Source organism: Pelodiscus sinensis, chromosome 6, assembly GCF_052426305.1.
Source record: "Pelodiscus sinensis isolate ZL-2025 chromosome 6, ASM5242630v1, whole genome shotgun sequence".
Lineage (NCBI taxonomy): Eukaryota > Metazoa > Chordata > Testudines > Trionychidae > Pelodiscus > Pelodiscus sinensis.
In genome coordinates, this window is record NC_143057.1 from 108,548,114 (window position 1) to 108,568,856 (window position 20,743).

The window sequence follows — 20,743 nt, forward strand, 5'->3', positions numbered from 1 at the left end:
CCTTGGGGGGAGGGGCTGTCAGGGGAAGGACCAACTACTAGAGGGTTTGAAGGTTTAGCTGGGGTGCATGGGAACTGACACCAACATTGTTATTTGTATGAAGGAGGGATTCCCTGGAAGCAACTTCCTTGCTGAACCCTCCTTCCTCCCCTTGCAGAAATCAGACACCAGAACTCCTAATCACTCCCCTTTTCAGGAAAAGCTTCTTTGCTCTTTCTCTGCAAGGAAGAGTCTCTCTCTCTCTCTCTCTCTCTCTCTCTCTCTATTAGTTTCCCTCGGCCATGCACCTTTACAGTTTTCTTTCTAGCTAGGAGTTGTTGAATACACTCTGTTGATTTCCCCCAGCTAAAACATGCCATGTGTGCAGAGAAACTGGATTGCAAACTTTTTCTTTTGGGTCCAGTTCCTTCACATGCAAGTGCTCTGCTATGGTAGAAATCCTCCACCGGGCAGATTTTTCTTTCCAGACAAGAGGCAAGGTCAGTGGCTTCTCTCATTTTCATTATAGTTATGTTAAATAGATGCAGATTCGGCATCCTTTCTCTTTCCACCTCGGATCTAAATAAACCAGGGTGACCAAGATCTAAGTAAATATTTTCAGTTTATTCTTTTGTATGAAGTGTCTCCACGTCTGTATTTGCACAATGTTTCACTTACAATAGTAACTTCCAGGCAGCTTTGTGACTGATTTACTTTTCCTGGATCAGAGTTGCTGAATCTCACACTAAAGATTGCAAACATTAACAGTGCTATGCTAGATACTCCCTTCCTCTCTGCTGCAATGTCTCTGTGAGTTCATCTCTTTTGGAGTTTCAACGTACAGCTCTGCACTTGCAACGCTCCTGTGGCATACTACTTGATTTTAAAGTTGATGTCAAGAAAGCATAGTACAGGCAACTCAGACTGTCATGTTGTTACCTTCTGGAAGCAATCAGGCTAAATTTCAGTTGAAAATTTCATTGCTGAACTCTGTTTTCATTAGGAACACCCACCGCATTTTTAATTGCAAAATGTAGGAAGTTCGGGTCTTGAAAATAGACTATTTCTTTTTCATAGCAACTCTGAAATACTATGTTGTGATGCAGCAACACAAATGACATAAGGGTCAATGACATCTGGAGCTCAGATCTCATCTTCTTGGATACAAAATGAATTGGAGTTATTCATTTCAGTGGGGGAGGGAATTAAGACACCGAGGGACCTGAAAAGTGCAGAAGAAAAATTCATTTTCTGCAAAATCCCTTTTGGTCTAATCCGGACCCTTCATCCTCACAGTTAAAGAAGGAAAAAAATCACCTGGTTTGGGGGCTCAGGTAGGGAGATATTGTCTTGATTCTGTACTATTGAGACTGTCCTGATATTATGGGCTTTGTCTTTATACAAAACTATCTTACCTCCCTTTCCCTGAAAAAAAAAGTATCTTGATTTTTCATACTTGCTATCTGGCCACCCTAATTTTAAATTAAAATTTAAATTGGTTATATAGTTAAATAAGCTCTGCAGCTCCATGCCCTGCAGGATACTGGCCCGTAGGCTCCTGGCTGCACCAGCCTCCAGCTCTTGCAGATTTCAGGCTTCAATATCTCCTGGCTCCATTGGCCTCCAGCCCCTGCAGGCTCCTAGCTCCACCAGCTTCCAGCCTACGTGAGCCCCCAGACTCACCAGCCTCCAGTCCTTGTAGGGTCCTAGAAATGGATGTAGAATTAATTTCTCTTTCTGTGCATTGCAGGCTCAAGGGCTCATCAGGAGCCTAAAAATTAGAAACTACGGTAGGACTTCAGCCTATCTTCCCGTTAGTTACTAGGCTGGTTCCTTGTCCTAGGAAAGGCAGCAAGATTTTATTTGTTTAGTGTTTCAATGCAATTTCCATATGAAATGTTGCTGCAATTAGAAGAAAAGATGGGCTTCAGAAATGAACCAACCCTGCATTCTCATCCAGCTGAAATGGCTTTGAATGTTCTATTCAGTGAGGCTGTGTCTAGACTGGCCAGTTTTTCCAGAAAATCAGCCGCTTTTCTGGAAAAACTTGCCAGCTGTCTACACTGGCTGCTTGAATTTCCGCAAAAGCACTGACTTCTTACTGTAAGAAATCAGTGCTTCTTGCAGAAATATTATTCTGCTCCTGTTCAGGCAAAAGTCCATTTTGCGCAAAGCTTTTGCGCAAAAGGGCCAGTGTAGACAGCTCAGATTTGTTTTCCACATAAAAGCCCCGATCGTGAAAATGGCAATCGGGGCTTTTTTTCAGAAAAGTGCATCTAGATTGGCACGGACGTTTTTCCGCAAAAAGTGCTTTTGCAGAAAAGCGTCCGTGCCAATCTAGACACTCTGTTCCGAAAATGCTTTTAACGGAAATTGCAACCCATATGCTAACCAGAGGGGTCATTTGAAAGGAGGTCCATTAGTCGAGGAGTCAGTAGAGGGAACTTGACTCCAAGATGCAACAATGGCAGATGACAAGTGTCTCTTATTTTGAAGGAATACCATTTACTTAGAAAAGTATTTGTATTTTTGTCTGAGAGTCTTTAACCATCTGTTACTGTAAATGCCACCACTCAGAGATGAAAGAGACTGTTAGAGAAAAAAATTATGTTTCTCCTTGCTTTGGTTTGTTTACTGTGTTCAGTAGACAGCAGTTTATGTTGGTTATTTCTCTGTGAGAAATACTCTTTTTTGTCTGAGTGGCTTTGAATCCTCACAGCAATAGAATAGACAAAAACATTTTTTTTTTTAAAAAGGCAATGGAGTTGTAAAACCACAAAGTTGGCAAGGAGGTGGATCTGGAGATGCAGTGGCTCCAGTTACTTTAAATTGTTTTGTTAATTTGTGTATGTGCTCCTCATGGGTTTTATAATTTGGTCATGTCCCCTGTCAGTTTTGCAAAGAGAAAGGAGTTCACAGATGCAGTGCCTCCAGAACATACATTCACCACAGTGCAGTGGTTAAAAAGGGATCCAGGCACCCTCAGAATCCCAGATGCATAAAGCTACTTCTGGCCTTCCTCTCTTGGCCTACATGACCTGAGCTATGACATTTGATAGGGCCATCTTAGAATCAGAGTCAGGAACTTTCTCTGAAGGGAGGGAGGAGGGGAAGGCTGAGGAGAACTTTGAAAGTTACTTGGAGAGGCTCCATGATAGCACAAGGGACTGAAGATCCTGAGTGCTATTAGTGAGGACTTCAGGGCAAAATGCCAAACCAGAGCTCAAAAGAAGACCTCAAAAAAAGAGACCCTCACCAAGAATAGCTTATCAAGCCCTCCTCAATATAAGGATATAAAATCCTCTTTAATCAGTTAGTCGGTTATGTAACCCCTTCAATGGGATCCCATAGGCAGGGCGCTGCTCCAGCCCAGCTGGGCCATCAGTTCATTAGTAACTGGTAGGGTTAAAATGTGCTGGTTAACCGGTTAACTGGTGACATCCCTTCCCCAGTAGTACATTGGTCCCATATCTCATCCAGGAGGAAGGAATCTGGATAACTTATGTAAAGGTTTAGAGGAGGTGTCACCATAGGCACCAACTCTGTGGGTGCTCCAGGCTGGTGCACCAATGAGGAAAAAATAGTGGGTACTCAGCACCCACCAACTGCTAAACTCCTTCTCTGTCCCTCTCCCCTCAGTGCTTCCTGCCCACTGGCGCTCCGCTGACCTACTCCTCCCCCTTCCTCCTTGCAGCTGTTCTGAGGCCTTCAGGGGCTCCAGGGGGGAGGGGTAAGAGTAAGAACATGGTGCTCTTAGGGTAGGGGATAGAAAGAATCATAGAATCATAGAATCATAGGACTGGAAGGGACCTCGAGAGGTCATCGAGTCCAGCCCCCTGCCCTCAAGGCAGGACCAAGCTCCGTCTACACCATCCCTGACAGATGTCTATCTAACCTGTTCTTAAATATCTCCAGAGAGGGAGATTCCACCACCTCCCTTGGCAATTTATTCCAATATTTGACCACCCTGACAGTTAGGAATTTTTTCCTAATGTCCAATCTAAACCTCCCCTGCTGCACTTTAAGCCCATTACTCCTTGTCCTGTCCTCAGAAACCAAGAGGAACAAATTTTCTCCTTCCTCCTTGTGACACCCTTTTAGATATTTGAAAACCGCTATCATGTCCCCCCTTAATCTTCTTTTTTCCAAACTAAACAAGCCCAGTTCATGAAGCCTGGCTTCATAGGTCATGTTCTCTAAACCTTTAATCATTCTTGTCGCTCTTCTCTGTACCCTTTCCAATTTCTCCACATCTTTCTTGAAATGTGGCGCCCGGAACTGGACACAGTACTCCAGCTGAGGCCTAACTAGTGCAGAGTAGAGCGGCAGAATGACTTCACGAGTTTTGCTGACAACACACCTGTTGATACAACCTAGAATCACATTTGCTTTTTTTGCAACAGCATCACACTGTTGACTCATATTCAACTTGTGGTCCACTATGACCCCTAGATCCCTTTCCGCCATGCTCCTTCCTAGACAGTCGCTTCCCATCTTGTATGTATGGAACTGATTGTTCCTTCCTAAGTGGAGCACTTTGCATTTCTCTTTATTAAACCTCATCCTGTTTACCTCTGACCATTTCTCTAACTTGCTAAGGTCATTTTGAATTATGTTCCTATCCTCCAAAGAAGTTGCAACCCCACCCAGTTTGGTATCATCCGCAAACTTAATAAGCGTACTCTCTATTCCAATATCTACATCATTGATGAAGATATTGAACAGTACGGGTCCCAAAACAGACCCTTGCGGAAGCAGGGTGGGAGTGGAGTCTTGGGGAAAGGGGTGGAGTGGGAGTGGGACAGGGGCATGATGACATAGGGTGTGGTTGGGAGTTTGGGAGAAGGGGTGCCATAGGGGTGGAGGGATGGGTCAAGCAATCCCCTCCCCCTGTTAGAGCAGAAATTGGTGTCTATGGGTGTCGCTACTCCCCTGCCCTACACAGAGATTTCACTCCATCCCTGGAGGCCTTTACTTACAGCATTGGGCCTCCCAGTTAGCAGCATGCCCAATGTGTGTGCACTTAAGACTGAGCTTTATGTGAGTGATCAGGACTTGTATCCAGCACAGAAAATATGTAGGGCCTTCGCCTTCCCACAAGTTGTTGAAAAGGAAGTTAGTTGGTGGGGTTTATATTAAAGATGTTAAGGACTAGCTGACTAGTTGATAGTATCAGATAGAGGCAGCAAAGGGGGTGGAAGAAGGGGTACTTCAAAGTGTTAGCACTGCACAGCTAAGCCAGGGATCAGCTGCTTTGAAACCCCAAGGCGGCATTTCAAAGAGGCAGCCGCTGCACAGCTGATCCATGGCTCAGCTGTACAGGGCTGCCCCTTTAGAATGCCAAAGTGCTGTGGAGCCTGGGGTCAACTGGGGACTCCCCCACTAACCCTGGGTTCCAAGTGGCATTTCCCCAGAACCTGGGCTCCATGGCTTTGAAATGCATAAGAGCCCCCACCGAGGACTCTTGTACATTTCAAAGCAGGCATGCTGCATGCAGCCCTGAGTCAGAAGGACTTCCCGCTGGCCCCAGGCTGTATGCGCAGTACCACATTCTTGCTTTGAAATATACAAGAACCCCTGCAGGTGCTCTTGTACATTTCAAAGGAAAAATATGGAAGTGCCTATCAAATAGTCGAGTAGTTGATGGAAATTCTATGGACTACTCGGTTAGTCAGTTAACCGCAATTTAACATCCTTAGGTTATATCATTAGCGTGTTTGCAATAGAATTTATCCACCTTTCTTTTTATATCATTTTTTATTTTCAATTTCCACGTCTGTTAATTTAAATAAAGCCATTCAGGCTAGAACTACCCCCTAATCTGCTTCTATGGCCACTTGCACTGGCGATTTAGGTGTTAAGTGATAGAAGGCCATGGAGTGTATACTGTGGTAATACATTATATCTCATCCTGTACTAATGAAGTATGCCATGCCGTTGTGAACATGATGGCTTCTAAGCTCACAGTTTACTAAATGAAAAAGATTAACAGGAATGGGGGCAGAATATTAAATTTGCATGGGAGGGCAATGTATTAAATTCAATATATGTGTGTGGATCCATTAAATATTACCTTAGGAAAGTTGGAGGAGTGATATTGAAGGATAATAGACTGAATGTGAACATATATATATGCAGTTTATGGGTCTGTTTGTTCTCCAGACTGACATTGCTAGTGAATTCATTAGGGTAACTATATAGCAGAACAGCAGCAGGATGCTGTGATATGGTACCTCTTGTCTTTGATTTAGATTTAATAACCACACGAGGCTTACCAGAGAGCTGAAGGAAGTGTTCCAGTGTTGATAGTGCCTCTGGTAACCCTTTCTGGAATAAAAAAGATCAATATTTTAGTTGTATTGATTACCGGTGAGAAATGCCTTTATCCCCCTTCTACTTACATTTTGGTGTACTATTAACTCAGGGTATATCTACTCTACAGTGCTATTTCAAATTAACTTAATTCGAAATAGTTAATTCAAATTAAGCTAATTCAAAATAGCACATCTATACACAAAAACTATTTCAAAATAGCGTTTTGCTATTTCGAAATAGCACGTCCACACTGAGTGGACCCTGAACCGAAGATAAGGCTGGCCGGAACCAGTGCCGGCAGGGCATCAGGTTAGGACTTATTGTGTGGGGCTGCTGCCTAAGGTGAACTGAGCTCCATTCTTAAAGGGACCCTACACCCATCCCGGACAGACTGTTCTCAGGGTTCCCCGCTTGCTTGTCTACCTCAATGAGGGACAGCAAAGCAGTGCTGTCTTGGAGTGCCCGAACTCAGGACACCACAGCACTCGGCCACATGGAGCCAGAGATGCCCCTGGGCACACTGGTGCATCTCGTGGCGTCATTGCCATCAGCACGGCTGTACTTGCTGCAGGCTACCGTCCGGGGAATCCATTGGGGGGCTGTCAGGATCCAGGAGGCCCTGAGGGAGAGCGTCCACCCCGAGGAACCCTCAGAGCCTCCCCAGTCCTCCCCACTGGGGGCTCGTGCCCCATTCCTACCTCAAGTCCTTCCACTTACCCCTCTCTTGCTCCCCTTCCTGATGTCAAATAAAAGACACGTATGATCAAAAATAGAAACTGGGTTTATTGAACAAAACTGGGAGAGATGAACATCTGGGGAGACTGGGAAAAGGAGGTGGGAGAGGGGAAGAGAGAGGGTGGAAGAGGGGAGGGGAGGGGGAAACGTGGGAGGAGGGAGCAGGAAGGGGGAAGCAAGGGGAAGAAGGGTTAGGGGAAGCTCAGGCTTGGGGGTCTCGCTGGACCAACTTGACTTCCATGCTAACCTGCTCCTGGCCTTTGGTGGCCAGGCTGGCAGCTATCCTACCATACAGGGCCGCATTCCTCCATCTAGTGTGGAGATCATCGATGTTGGGGGCATCCCCCTGAAACCTCAATAAGGTCCATGATCTCCACCCTTTACCAGGAAGGCGCCCGCCTTCTTCAGCCCCTATCAGGCAGGCTCCTGGGAGCTGGCAGACTGATCCTGGGGAGCAGTGGAGGGCTGGCTGTCAGTGGCTTGCTGGCTCATGTTTTGGGGCCACTGGGTCAGGGGCCCCGGTGGCCACTGCTGGCTCTGGGCTGGCAGGCTTGGAGCTGGCACAGGCACTGTGGCCAAGGTCTACCCATTTAATGGCTCGGGGGCTGGGGGAGAGGAGAGTAAGTTTTCCTGTTTGTGCCCAGAGTGGCCACCAGGACTCACTGGCAAGGTCTGGAGGCCCCCTATTTCAAATTAAATGTCTACACAGCCCTTAATTTGAAATAGCTATTTCGAATTTGCTGTTAATCCTCGTAGAATGAGGTTTACCAAATTCAAAATAAGGGCTCCACTATTTTGAATTTATTTCAAACTAGCGGTTTGCCTGTGTAGACGCTATTAAAGTTAATTTTAAATAACTGCTGTTATTTCGAATTAACTTTGTAGTGTAGACATACCCTCACTCTTGTTGGTCTCAACATGATTTTTCAGCATTAATTTTTGCAAGTCTATTCCAGTATTTTCTGTTCTTGCATCTCGCCTCTTTAAATTGGCTAGCACTCACAAATGAGTCATTAAATAGCACCTAAGGGAAATATAAGTTTCTATAATTTTATGACATGACTGGCAGTAGAGATTCGAAAGCTATTTTCCATCCTTCCTGAAGAAGATAGTCCAAATATTCACCATGCTTTTCCTCCCACCGCAGTCAAGAGTCATTATTGAGTCAAGATTTCATTGAGTCCTTTGAAATGCACAAACATAGGTCTGCTATCTCTCAAGGTGCCTCACAGCTGCTTAGAAATGTTGATCCCTTTCTGCCCCTGCTGCAATCAGTAGGAATTGAGAGAATGCTGTATCTTCCCCTTGATTGCAGTCAGTTGTTTTAGTAAGTGATAATGACAAACAACAGAACAGACCAGGCCAAATGACAAGAGCGGGCAATCCTAATGTGCAGGACAAAGCCATGACAATCTAATATATAAAGGAGAATGTTTGTAAGTTTGTGCGCTAATAACTTGGACACTATCAAAGCTACCACAACCAAACTTTGTATGGGCTAACCTTTCATCCAGGAGAAGGTTTTAATGTACTTTTGGACCCAATTGGGCCTGAGCTCAAGCTGTAAAAATAAAAAAGTAACCCGCCACGCTGTGCTGCAGGGGCAGCCCCGCCCACCCTAGGTCACGTGCCCACCGCCTGCGGCCCCCAGCGCCATCCGGGACTCGCCCCCTCACACCCACGAGGTTACATAAGTGACCCTCTTTCCCCCCCCCTCCGTGCCGGCATGCAATGCCCTGACCCCCACATGCACAATGGCTCAGGCACCTGCCCTGCCCCATGGTGGCACCTGCAGCCCCAGGAGCGAGCTGGGGCGTTCCTCCCACATGTAACCTCCCCTCCACCTGGGGTCGCTCCCCACCTGCCACTTCTCCCTCCTCTGGGGATGAGGCAGACCTATATTTTAATCCCTATAGAAATCAGTGCAACTTTTCTACCATTCAAAAAAAGATAATGGACTATTGTTTTTCTGCATTGTGCTCCTCAGGTTTCCCGAGCATCACCAGGTAACTCCAGCGAGTAAGCTGATAAAGACAAAACAGAATTCATAGAGCCATGGGGTTATAAAAACAATATTTTCTTATAATAAAGCAAATATAAACAAACATGGCAGAGTGGAGTCTGACATAGGGATGGTAAATATCAATTAATTGAATAGTCGATTAACCTCATGAATTCTTATTGGTTACTCGACTATTTTATAGTCCCCGGGGATCGGGCTGACAGCCAGAGGAGCCCCCTGCCACTCTGTGCTGTTGCCTCTGTGTCAGAGGCAGCAGCATAGGTGCCAGGAGGGAGCTGGTCCACGAGGGGAGCCAGTTTAAAAACCAGCTCTCCTAGTGGACCAGCTGCCTGTCACCCCATGTTGCTGCTTCTGATGCAGAGGCAGCAGCATGGGGTGATAGCAGCTCTTGTTCAGAGGGGGTCTGAGCTCCCAGACCCAGTGCAAGCCAAAACATAGCTGGGCTGCGTGTCCATCTGGCTCCTAATACACTTTAAATGCAGAGCCACAGCAGGGGTAGGTCCCAGACATGGGGAAAGCAGAGAATAAGCCAGGCTGCTGGCCAGCCTGCTAAAAAAATTTACTGGTGGGGGACAGGGAAAAGTGTGTAGTATATAGCATTAACCAATAAGCTTTTGTTTATCAGTTAATTGACTATACTATTACATCCTTAGTCTGATTGCTTCAGGTGTAAGAATAGGTGTCTCTAGAATGGAAAATAATAGGTAAGGTGTCCTTTGGATCATATATCTTTTGACTGAAAGAGTCTTAGGGCAAGATCTAACATGGGGGGTACTGTTTAATGTCTTCAAAAGAAACGTATGCCACCTGTGAAGTTTGCCTTTAATGTGTAAGCTTTGGCGGGTGGGGACATTTTTGACTATCATCTGTCTGTTATCTCTATTTGTGCAAAAACTAAGAGGTACAGGTTGAACCTCTCTAATTTGGCACTCCCTGGTCTGGCAACATCTGTGGCCTGGTTTGATTTTAGTCGGATGTCCACTAATGGGTGTGACCAAGTGTCCCTTGGTCCCATAAAGTTTGCTGGCAGCCACCAGTCCTGGTTTTCAGTGTTCTGTGCCATAATTTAGCTCTAATTTTCCCCTAATTGTCTTTGAAGAACCCAGTAAGCAGTGGAAGTGTGGGTAATGCTGCTAGACAATATTAGCTTCTCATGGTCTGGCAAATTTCTCTGTCTCTACAATGATCAAGTCTCAAGGGTGCCGAACTAGAGAGGTTCAACCCGTAGTAGATATAGTTAGTATTGGATGTTAGTGAGAGTTAAGAATGCAGTGAATTTCTTCTCCCACCTCTCTTCTAGAGTTTGATAATAGTGACAATGGATTGTTAGAATCTAAAGGTGGGTGTCCTGTTTCCTTAAGTTAAATCCATCACTACAAATATGTCTGTCGCATGGTGTGAAGAATCAGCCTCTCCTCCCGGAGTTTCCCTTTCATGAGAAGTCCTGCAGAACCTGAGGGTATGTCTACACTACCACCCTAGTTCGAACTAGGGTGGTTAATGTAGGCAACCGAAGTTGCAAATGAAGCCTGGGATTTGAATTTCCCGGGCTTCATTTGCATCTTGCCAGGCGCCGCCATTGGAATGAGGTGTACCGGTAGTTTGGAATAGGAAACCTAATCCGAACTACCTACTCCGTGCTGCGTGTAGCCGCGGGCACGAAGTCCGAACTACCGGGGATTTAAAAATGGCGGCGCCCGGCAAGATGCAAATGAAGCCCGGGAAATTCAAATCCCGGGCTTCATTTGCAACTTCGGTTGCCTACATTAACCACCTAGTTCGAACTAGGGTGGTAGTGTAGACATACCCTTACAGACTAACAAAATATGTAGGTGGTATCATGATCTTTCATGGGCACAGCCCACTTCTTCAGATGAAAGAAAGATTCTGCAGGACTATTCGTTGTTTTTAAAGTTTTTTCAATTACAGACTAACATGGCTACCCCTCTGGAACCTTTCATGTGTGTGAGTTCTGAAATGACTAAAGCTAAAATTTCCCCTGTTTTTTTTCCAGAGCACTTTATCCGTACGCTGCAAGAATACCATGTAGTTGGTCCTACGAAAGTAGATGCAAGCGGCCATTTTCTCTCTTACAATTTGCATCATCACACCTCAGGTGCCAGGAGAAAAAGAGACGTTAGCTGGAAGGAAAACTTCGTGTATTATAAAATTAACCACAAGGAGAAGGATCTGTTTTTAAGCTTGACTGTCCATCAAGGATTTCTTTCTCCTAATTATGTACTGGAAAGGAGATATGGGAACCATACAGGTGCAAAGAGTGTACCTTACTCAGGAACCTCATGCCACCTCATTGGCACAGTCTCAGAGCCAAATTGTGGGAACGGGACAGCAGTGATAAGCACTTGCAATGGACTGGTAAGTGATGTGATCTTGCATCATGGTTCAGTACTAATTTTGATTGCTTTGGAAGAGAGTCAGAGGTGTGCGCATGTGTGGTCAAAATGCTAGTGGGACTAGTATGAGTATGATAACCTGGTTTTATTTATCACTTGAATAAGGGCTAGCTAGAACTTTAAACCAAATCTAAATCTTTTCTTTTTGTGGTATCAAAGTTTGCAACTTTTAAAAATGTTGAATGTCTCTACTCTCTCTAGTTTAGACTAAGTTAGGGAGGTGACATGCTTATTCTCTTCAAACAATATTTCTACCACTGCTAAAGCTCAGGTGCACTGGAAACTTAAGGAGAGTTTGGGATTTCTAGTTCAATGTCCATACTGCAAAGGCTCAGATGAACTTTTGGCTGATTATTAGATGACTAATGCAAGTTCTTATGTGAAACTGGAAAGCACTTCTCTGTGTAATGCAGTAACTTTTGACTGCCACATTCAGTCAATTCCAAAATTTCAGAGACTGTTCTAGGCATCAGTAGGAAAAATACTATTGACTTTGGTGAAAATTGGAAAACTACAGCAGGATGTGAATGGCATGTGGAGCCCCTTGGATCCAGTTAGCAGAGCCAGTAGCTTCCCCCATCTTCGAACTTGTCTATGGAGCAAAGAAATATCTGGCTCCCCATCTTGTCTTTGTGCTTGTTTCAATAATTTGAACAGCTTAAGAGGCTTCTCCGAAAATGAGAATTGTGAGGGGAAAGGGAGGAGCAGAAAGAAATGTGCTCCTACTATGGAAGAAGAGAAAGGAATAGGGTGTACAGACAGCTGCTGACTTGAAGAAAATGGGTGAAGGGGGGGTACTCAGAGTATCTGGCGTGATGGGAGAGAGAAATAGCGGGGCACTGAGAGCCCCGGTCATGAAGGAAGGGGTCCAGGCTGTAGCAAATCACTGAAATAGAGGGAAATGGAAGGCTGGCACACAGAGAGCTTTTTTGGGGACTGGAAGGATGCAAGGAGTCTGTGACCTTTGCAATGAACTTGGTCTACGGAATTAAGAGTGTGCAACTCCGGAACTTGTGAGCTTCTTGTTCTTTCTGGATAACAAAGGAAAGCTTTGGAAAATGCCCCAAACAATCATTATATTACAGATTGTACCTCCTAAATCTGGGACTGTCTAGTCCGGCAACATCTGGCAAGACCAGAGATGCTCCTGGAGGAGAGAGCTTGGGAGCCTAAGGACAGGAGCGCCAGCAGGGCAGCCATCTGAATCAGCAGCTTGCCTGAGGCAGTGCAGGGCCAGTGCTGGAGCCCCACAGCTTCCCCCAGCTATGCGGGGCCGGGCCTGAAGTCCCGTGACTTTCCTCGACTATGCAGGGCTGGGGTTGGAGCCCCATGACTTTCCTCGGCTGTGCAGGGCTGGGGTTGGAACCCCATGGCTTTCTCTGGCTGTGCAGGGACGGGGTTGGACCCCGGTGGCTTTCCTTGTCTGGGCAGGGCTAGGGCTGGGGCTACGTAGTGCCAGTGTCAGAGCTTAAGCCCTATGGCTGTTGCCAGCTGCACAGGAATGGACCCCACGGCAGGAGCCGGAGCCTGTGCCACCCCGGGAGCCAGCAGTAGCTGGGCAAGCAGCCCCGCTGGAATAGGAGTAGGGAGGGCGAGGCAGGATTGCCTGCTGGGGCGGCCTGTCAATAGCAGGACCCCGGTGGCAGGAGACCTCCCTTGGTCTGGCGAATTCTCTTATTGTCCTAATGATGCCGGACCAGAGAGGTCCAACCTGTATTCTCATTCAGTTCAGTGGCAGCTGGGTATCTGCAGTCAAATGCAGAATTCAGTCTGCGTTATTTGAGATTGGGGAATCAACTGGGCAGTGGAGTAAACTTCCTCGGGATTGTTTGGTTTACTGAAAGACAGTAACAGTGGTTACCAGAACTTTGTGTGATGTGTCTCAGTGTGCAATAGCCTGCAAAACAAGAGACCAGAATGCACTGTGCCAAGATAAACAGCTGTGGAGAATTTCCTCCCCTTTCTCCAGTCTATCCATATGTAAGGAAATCCCTTGCTATTCTAAAGCTGTAGAAACCCCATGGGCTTTGAAATATCCTGAACACACATGAAATTGGGGCCTTTAGAGTAGCACATCACAAAGTACTGAAAAACAACAGCTGCACTATTCTTAAAGATATGTTTTATGTCTAAATAAGATGCAGAATATTTCTCGGCGAAATGGCAAAGATTATTGTTTGTAGGATTGTCACAGTCTCTTTGGAGCATTTTAGAAATATGAAGTGACAATTAGGCTATAGAGAAAAGTGTCTGATAGGAAAAGGTAGTGAGAAGCAATTAGTTTCTTTTGATGATTTTTTTTGCCTTTACAGCAATTTTGTATTAATATCCATGAGATGTATAACGTGAGTGAAATGCTCATTCTTTTCGGTCTTGAATACCAAGTTCCTTCCTAATATTCTGTCTACAGTGACATGCTAAGACATATTTTGTGTGCATTTTTAAAAGATTCAGCAAGTACATGTATGGTGAATTTTCAAAAGTGTCTAGAAATAATATAATGCATATTGGGGTCTGAGTAAAGTTCAATGCCATATTGGAAACACAGACTTTTGCTCATCAGCTCTGTGTCTGATTCTTCCATTATTACACTAAAACCTACACCACCAATAATGTGAGGCCTTTAGTTGTGAGAACTAAAGCAGTATGAACAAGTTTTATGTGCTAGAACTTTAAGGTTAATCAGAGTTTGTTGTCATGGTTTTTATATTTTGGATTGAATATATTCTTGGGCTATCAAGCCTTCTGTTTGGGGAATATATTTGCTGCTGCTGTGGGCTTTTTTGTTTTGTTTTCGTTTAGGTTTTTGTGTGTGCACTGAGTTAGTCAGGAACTTGTATTATACTGGGTGGAATGTAGATAACATATATAATTAGCACTGTTGTGTAACACCATCTTGTACACATTACTGAGCTGACACTTTGTTTTAATTGTAGAATCAGTGGGAGTTCTACAGAATGGGTAGAGACAATGATTGGGGTCCTAGACAATGTGTCATATAAGTAGAGATTAAAAGATTGTTTACTTTAGGAAGGAGACAAATTAGAGGTGACATTATAGAAAAGTATTAATAAATGAATGATCCAAAGAAAGTGGGTTGGGAATTTTGTATTATGAGATGGAAAGAAAAAAAGGGACATTCAATTAAATTAAAAAGTGGGAAATTCAAAACAAATGTATGGAAAAGTATTTCCAGTTAACACATCATTAGACAGTGGAACTCATTACTGCAAACACTGAGGGTATGTCTAGACTAGATGGCTCTGTCACCAGAGCCATGTAGATTAGTTTACTAGACATACCCAAATGAAGTGGCGATTTAAATAATCACCGCTTCATTTAAATTAAAATGGCTGCCGCGCTGAGCTGATCAGCTGTTTGTTGGCTCAGCGCGCTAGTCTGGACGCTCTGCAGTCGACATCAAAGGCATTTGTTGACTGCCCCGGTAAACCTCATCCCACGAGGCATAACGGGGCAATCGACAAATACCTTTGATGTTGACCACGGAGTGTCCAGACTAGCGCGCTGAGTCGACAAACAGCTGATTGGCACAGCGCAGCAGCCATTTTAATTTAAATGAAGCGGCGATTATTTAAATTGCCGCTTTATTTGGGTATGTCTAGTAAACTAATCTACATGGCTCTGGCGACAGAGCCATGTAGTCTAGACATACCTTTATAGAGGCCAAGAATTTAGCAAATTTTTAAAAAATCATTGGACATTTATATGAATATCAAAAATATTCAGAGTTGTCCTAATTATAACACATTTTGCAAGGGACCTTATGCACTGGAGCGGGGAGTGCCAGGGTTGTGTCCAGAGAAAAGAGTACAGGCTTGGGACACACCTATATCCCATCAATTTTGTACAGCTAGAATTGGCCCTCAGAGCTGCTCTGATTTGCTCCAGGATTGAGGTTGAATCTTTAATGTCCATGCAGAGCAGACAAGGCCTTGGTTTGTAGGTTTCTAAAATAATTTTCTGATGTGTGTAAAATGATTTAGGAGTCTGTTTCACTGAACATCATTGGGACATAAGCTTCTAAGCCACTTAGGCCCAGATCCACAAAGCTATGCAGGCACCTAAACCCCAGATTTTTTAGCCAATTTTAGCCATCATTGTGATCCATATAATTCCCTCTTGCCACTGCCTAACCCTGAAGGTGCCTAAACTCACTCAATACCTAAAATTGCAGGATAAAACTTCCCTTGGTGGCTAGTTATGATATTTTTTTGGGCTGCCCAGGATTGTGGGTTAATTTATTGTCCCCCTGCTTCCAACATGAGGGCGTTTATCATGTAGTAGCTGGGTGTCATCTCTTGTACACCACCAGCCTTTCAATCAGTCTCCTCAGGACTTGGTTAACATCAGGCATATCCCAAACCCTGAAAGTCTTATGGAGAATGTTCACTGGTAGCATTCAGTGCCTGGCACTGGACACTCTCAGAAATTACCAAGTAATCTGCCTCTTAAAGAGACATACACACACAGCTGGAAGGGTACAGATGAGGTTTCAGATTGTTATATCAATGTGTATCTATTTATAGTGAAAACAAATATCAGTTTATCAACAAAAAATAGATTCCCCAGATTCAAGTGAGTTCTGTTGCTGCTCTATCCTGCCCAGAGGGCTTGAATCTGAGAGTTCACCATCCATCCCAGCCAGCAAGCCTGGCTCTAGGCTGCTAATTGACTTGCCCTGCCCTTAGGGGCCAGGGTCCTAGACTCTTTGCTGGCACAAGGCCAATTGACAGAGTAGGGATTAGTGCACTAGGAGTGAGGCAGAGTGATCTCCCTCTGAGGCTGAAAGGGAGGAACCACTCAAAGCCACTACAGCCACTCCCTCCTGCCAGCAAATGCTCATTACTGAGTGGAGGGAGTGCATGTGAAACTGTTTAATATGCCATCTATAAAGAGTCCATGTCTCAGAACCATGCTGGAGAAATGTTAGGACCACTACACTAGACTCTTCAATGTGGTGGAAAGACAAATGTTGTGTTGGTTAAGGGCTTTTGTTCTAAGTTGTCCAAGGGACTGGCTGGCTTTACTGATTCTAGAGGTAATTTCCTTGCCACGGATATAAACAATAAAAGCTTTATTAAACTGCGTAAGGCACCATTCTGCTACACTGCTACAATGAAGCTCCTGACTGCTACCCAACTAACACCAGTGTTCCTTACTCATGAACATTCTCTAGCAGAACTTACTTTTGTATCAAGTTTTTCTCAACTTTCAGTTCATTTTTGCAAGTTACAGTTTTTCCGAGTTTCAGATGATAATGAAATGTAAGAGCAGATCCTCACCATGCTGAGCACGGATGTTCCTGGATTTACGTCCTGTCATAAAGATCACACAGATGCAGCATAGATGGAGATATAGAAATATAAGGAGCATATTTTCAATTCTCTGTGGGTTTTTGTAACTTATTTCTGCTTCCATTTAATATGATGTATCCTATCCCTCTTTCATGTAACCATGACTTTGCTATTACTATTCATTTTTATTCATTACATTTTTATTGCTTCATAAAAAGCAGATATAGACATAAAACATCTGCTGCTGGGAGATCAATTTTCTAGTAATTTGCACTGGCCATCTATTGAGTGAATCACATTAAGATCCTTGGTAAAGATAGCTGACTTCTCTAATTACCTGTGTATTTGAAACAACTTTCTACCTGTTACTGGCTGTGTTCTCCCAGGATGACAATATATGGCTTTTTTTGCAGGAGGAATAATGGTAGTTTGAATTAGGAGCTTTAATTCAAACTACCTAGTCTGTGCCGCGTGTAGCCTCAGGCAGGTAGTTTGAACTATGGGGATTTAAAAATGGCACCCGTCCGGGAACATGCAAATGAAGCCCGGGATATTTAAATCCTGGGCTTCATTTGCAAGTTTGAATGCCTACATTAGCCACTCTAGTTCGAACTAGGGTGGCAGTGTAGACATACCCGGGGGAGAGAAAGAGAATTGTGATAAAGTCTGCAGTAAATCCACAGAGGCTCTTAAAAATTAGTGTGGGATTTCTGAACTGGCAACAATGAAGAGAGAGGCAGTAGAAGCATCTGAGGACAGGTGTGTGTGACATGATCTTGTTTGCATAAGCGAATTGTGATGGCTTGCACATCATTAGGTTTGTTATACAAATTTGACTTCCTTGACCTCTGAGATCTTATGTTCATCAAGTGATTTCCTAAACTTTTGAGAATGGGAAGCATGGGCTAAATAACAATCCTAAATTTTCTAGACTCACAGTACAGAGGTTTGTGCTAGGGGGAAACATCATGTGTTCTTATGAGTTGATCATCCCAGAATTGTTTTTATTTTTAATTGAAATCATAGAATCATAGGGTTGAAGGAAACCTCGGGAGATCATAGAGTCCAACGCCCTGCAAAAAGCAGGACCAGTTCCAACTAAATCATCCCAGCCAGGGCTTTGTGAAGCTGTGACTTAAACCAACGCTGTCACTATTTATATCTTGATTCTAGCCTGTCCATGGCCTGACAGATAATACCTTCTTTTCTAGAGATAATACAATGGGTTTTCTCTAAAAAGTTACTCCAGCCATGCAGGGCCAGGGTCTGAACAACTAGAAAGAAATGTCACCCGAGAGCCAAGTTAACTTTCTCTTCGGCACCCCTCCCCCTCTCAAAAGCCCCCAAACCTCTTACAGATTTCTAATTTAGTTAAAGGGTTCTTGTTCAACTGACATAACATGGGAAATATTCATTTTTATGACTGTGGAACACTCTATGGTGGCTTCTGGTTAACAAATTGCTGCCACTTCCTCTTCTGCATCTGGCCCAGCCCCCTTTAAGGTTTTGAATCTCACTAGGTACCGCTCCACTTGATAGCTTCAGCTCAGAGAGCCAGTCATAGCTAGCACTATGCAAATACTTGTTTTGATTGGCAGGCCGAACTGAAACAGTTCATTTTGGATCTCCCGAAACAAAATATTTTTGATGTTCGTACCAAAACAATAGAAATGGTTTTGGGTTGAACGGAACAGTTTGTATGACCCGAAACATAATGGTTTGTTTAAATTCTGAGACCTTTAGCTGTTTTTTAAATGAAAAATAAAGGAAGTGTGGACACTTCCTTCCCAAAATCAGAGCAGAAGGAGGAGGCAATGTTGCCACCAATGGTGAGTAAGATTAAAGCCCTAATGGAGCAGTATTGGGCCAAGAAGGCCCTGTCCATCAGCAGCTGCAAAGCATGCTGCAAATGGAGGGCCTGTTTAAAAGGGAGACACTGACAGGTAAATAGAGGTGTGTGAAGGAGCCAGTGGTTACAGGTGGGGAAGCAGCTTCTGGGAAGAGTCTGGACTGTGGGTAAGACTGGGAAGCCAAGGGCTTGACCCTTTTCTCTGACAAAGGGGAGTATATAGACATTGGAAAGTGATCTGTGAAGACTGAACTATTGAGACTGCGGCTATGTCTACATTGCACTAGTTTTGCGCAAGAAATAGGCAAATGAGGTTTAGGGTGGAATATTGCTGAGCCTCATTTGCATAATTAATGAGAGGCCGCTTTTTGCGCAAGAGGCTTTTGCACAAAAAGGAGCCATCTACACAACTCCTTCTTGTGCAAAACCCCCCTCTTGCACAAGAGCCATTCTTCCTGAAAAAAATGTGTGGACGGCTCCTTTTTGCACAAAAGCCTCTTGCACAAAAAGCAGCCACTCATTAATTATGCAAATGAGTCCATGCTTAGCCTTATTTGCATATTTCTTGTGCAAAACCAGCACAGTGTAGACTTAGCTTCCCTCTCAGAGGGTTATTCCTACAGGAATTGCAAAGTATGACTTTATTTTGCACAAACATATCCACAAACAAATTCTTCAAAATATATAGTAGATATTATAACTCATGGTTCTGTATGATTTCCTTGAGTGACTTTATATATGTATTGGACAGGGGCAGGGAGTCCCGCAGCATCCTATCTGAGAAATATCTAGCTGAAGATTAATAAAAACTATAAGCCTCCTGCTGAGCTCTCTCCTTCAGGAGTGAGTGCAGCATCTCATGAGTAGCCATTTTTATTCCTGACAAGACTCAAATCCTCATCTCCTACTTCTGACTGATCTTTCATTGGCCTTTGGAACTGTTGACTGACAGCAGCGGAAAGCATGTTTTCTGATAGGACTTACAGTTGATTGTATGATGTTTCATGTTCATTTAGCATCAAATGCTGAATAACTTACACTTTTTCACCTAGAGATTGTAAAGCATTTGTAAAATGGGAATATTATATTGCCTTTTGTTGAGGGGAAATTGAGGCACAGAATTTTGAGGTCACATGACAATTCAGGGGACTAGATGGAAATGGAACCCAGGTCTCTTGGCTTTCATTGTTACTTTCAGTCCCTGATGACTGTTGCTTCCTCTAGTATTTTGCATTCCTTAAAACAGTGGCCTAAAAGCGGGTGTCGTCATTTAGGTAAATGCAAATGTTTCATGGAAGAATTTTCTTGTTCCTCTTGGAAAAGACCCATCATATAATCAAATGCAAAATCTACAATGGAGTCTCTCAACAAACTCATTAAGGGGTAGCTTGTGTTGTGATATTTTCCTAATGTGGCTGTAATGTACAATATAGGCATACACGGCTTTTGTACATACTTGCCATCAAGACCACACAATGCTTCATATGCCATGTTTTAACCCTCAAGATCCTGCAACGTAAAGAAAAGTTCTCCATTTTTTTTGAAATGGAGGAACTGATCCACAGAGATATTAATGAGCTCAGCAAGGTGACACAGGAAATCTGTTACAGAGTCAGGGGTAGAGTCTAAACAAAGTCCGTGTCAAGTGCATTCATCACAAGATCAACCTTCTTCCCACACTAAATATGCATACCATCAATGCAATGCTCTTTGTCTTCTCCAATAATTGTGGTAACTAATCAACTTAGTAACTTACAAATAGTATCTTTGTTCCAAATGTTAGTTCATTGTTAAAGAGAATGTTCCACACTTAGCAACATAGAAGGACGTACAAACAGGTTATTGTGTATCCTGGGGTAAAATAACTGCAATGCAGTTATCTTGGAAACAATTTATTTGGCATGTGGATAAGAATCTACACGCTATTGCATCGTCAGTCCTGGCTACACATTGGCAATAGATACTTTCTTTGTGAAGGTTTCTTTGCTATGAAACATATGCTGATGGTAAATCTGTTTCTGTGAAATGCTAATGTTTACTCACCTGCGAGAAGAGAAAAATCATTTGACAGCAAATCATACACTGGAGTAGAAATCCCATTGTCATCCCCACA

The 20,743-nt window shown here is 43.9% G+C and overlaps 1 protein-coding gene across 1 annotated transcript in view; it reads left to right on the forward strand.

The window, feature by feature from the left end:
• Positions 1-211: 211 nt before the first annotated feature.
• Positions 212-20,743, forward strand: part of ADAMTS12 (ADAM metallopeptidase with thrombospondin type 1 motif 12) — a 261,756-nt gene continuing 241,224 nt past the window's right edge. Inside the window, exons 1-2 of the mRNA XM_006116518.5 lie at positions 212-479; positions 11,067-11,428. Of these exons, the coding sequence (XP_006116580.3) occupies positions 353-479; positions 11,067-11,428 (489 nt within the window). The 5' untranslated portion in view covers positions 212-352. The remainder of the gene's footprint in view (positions 480-11,066; positions 11,429-20,743) is intronic.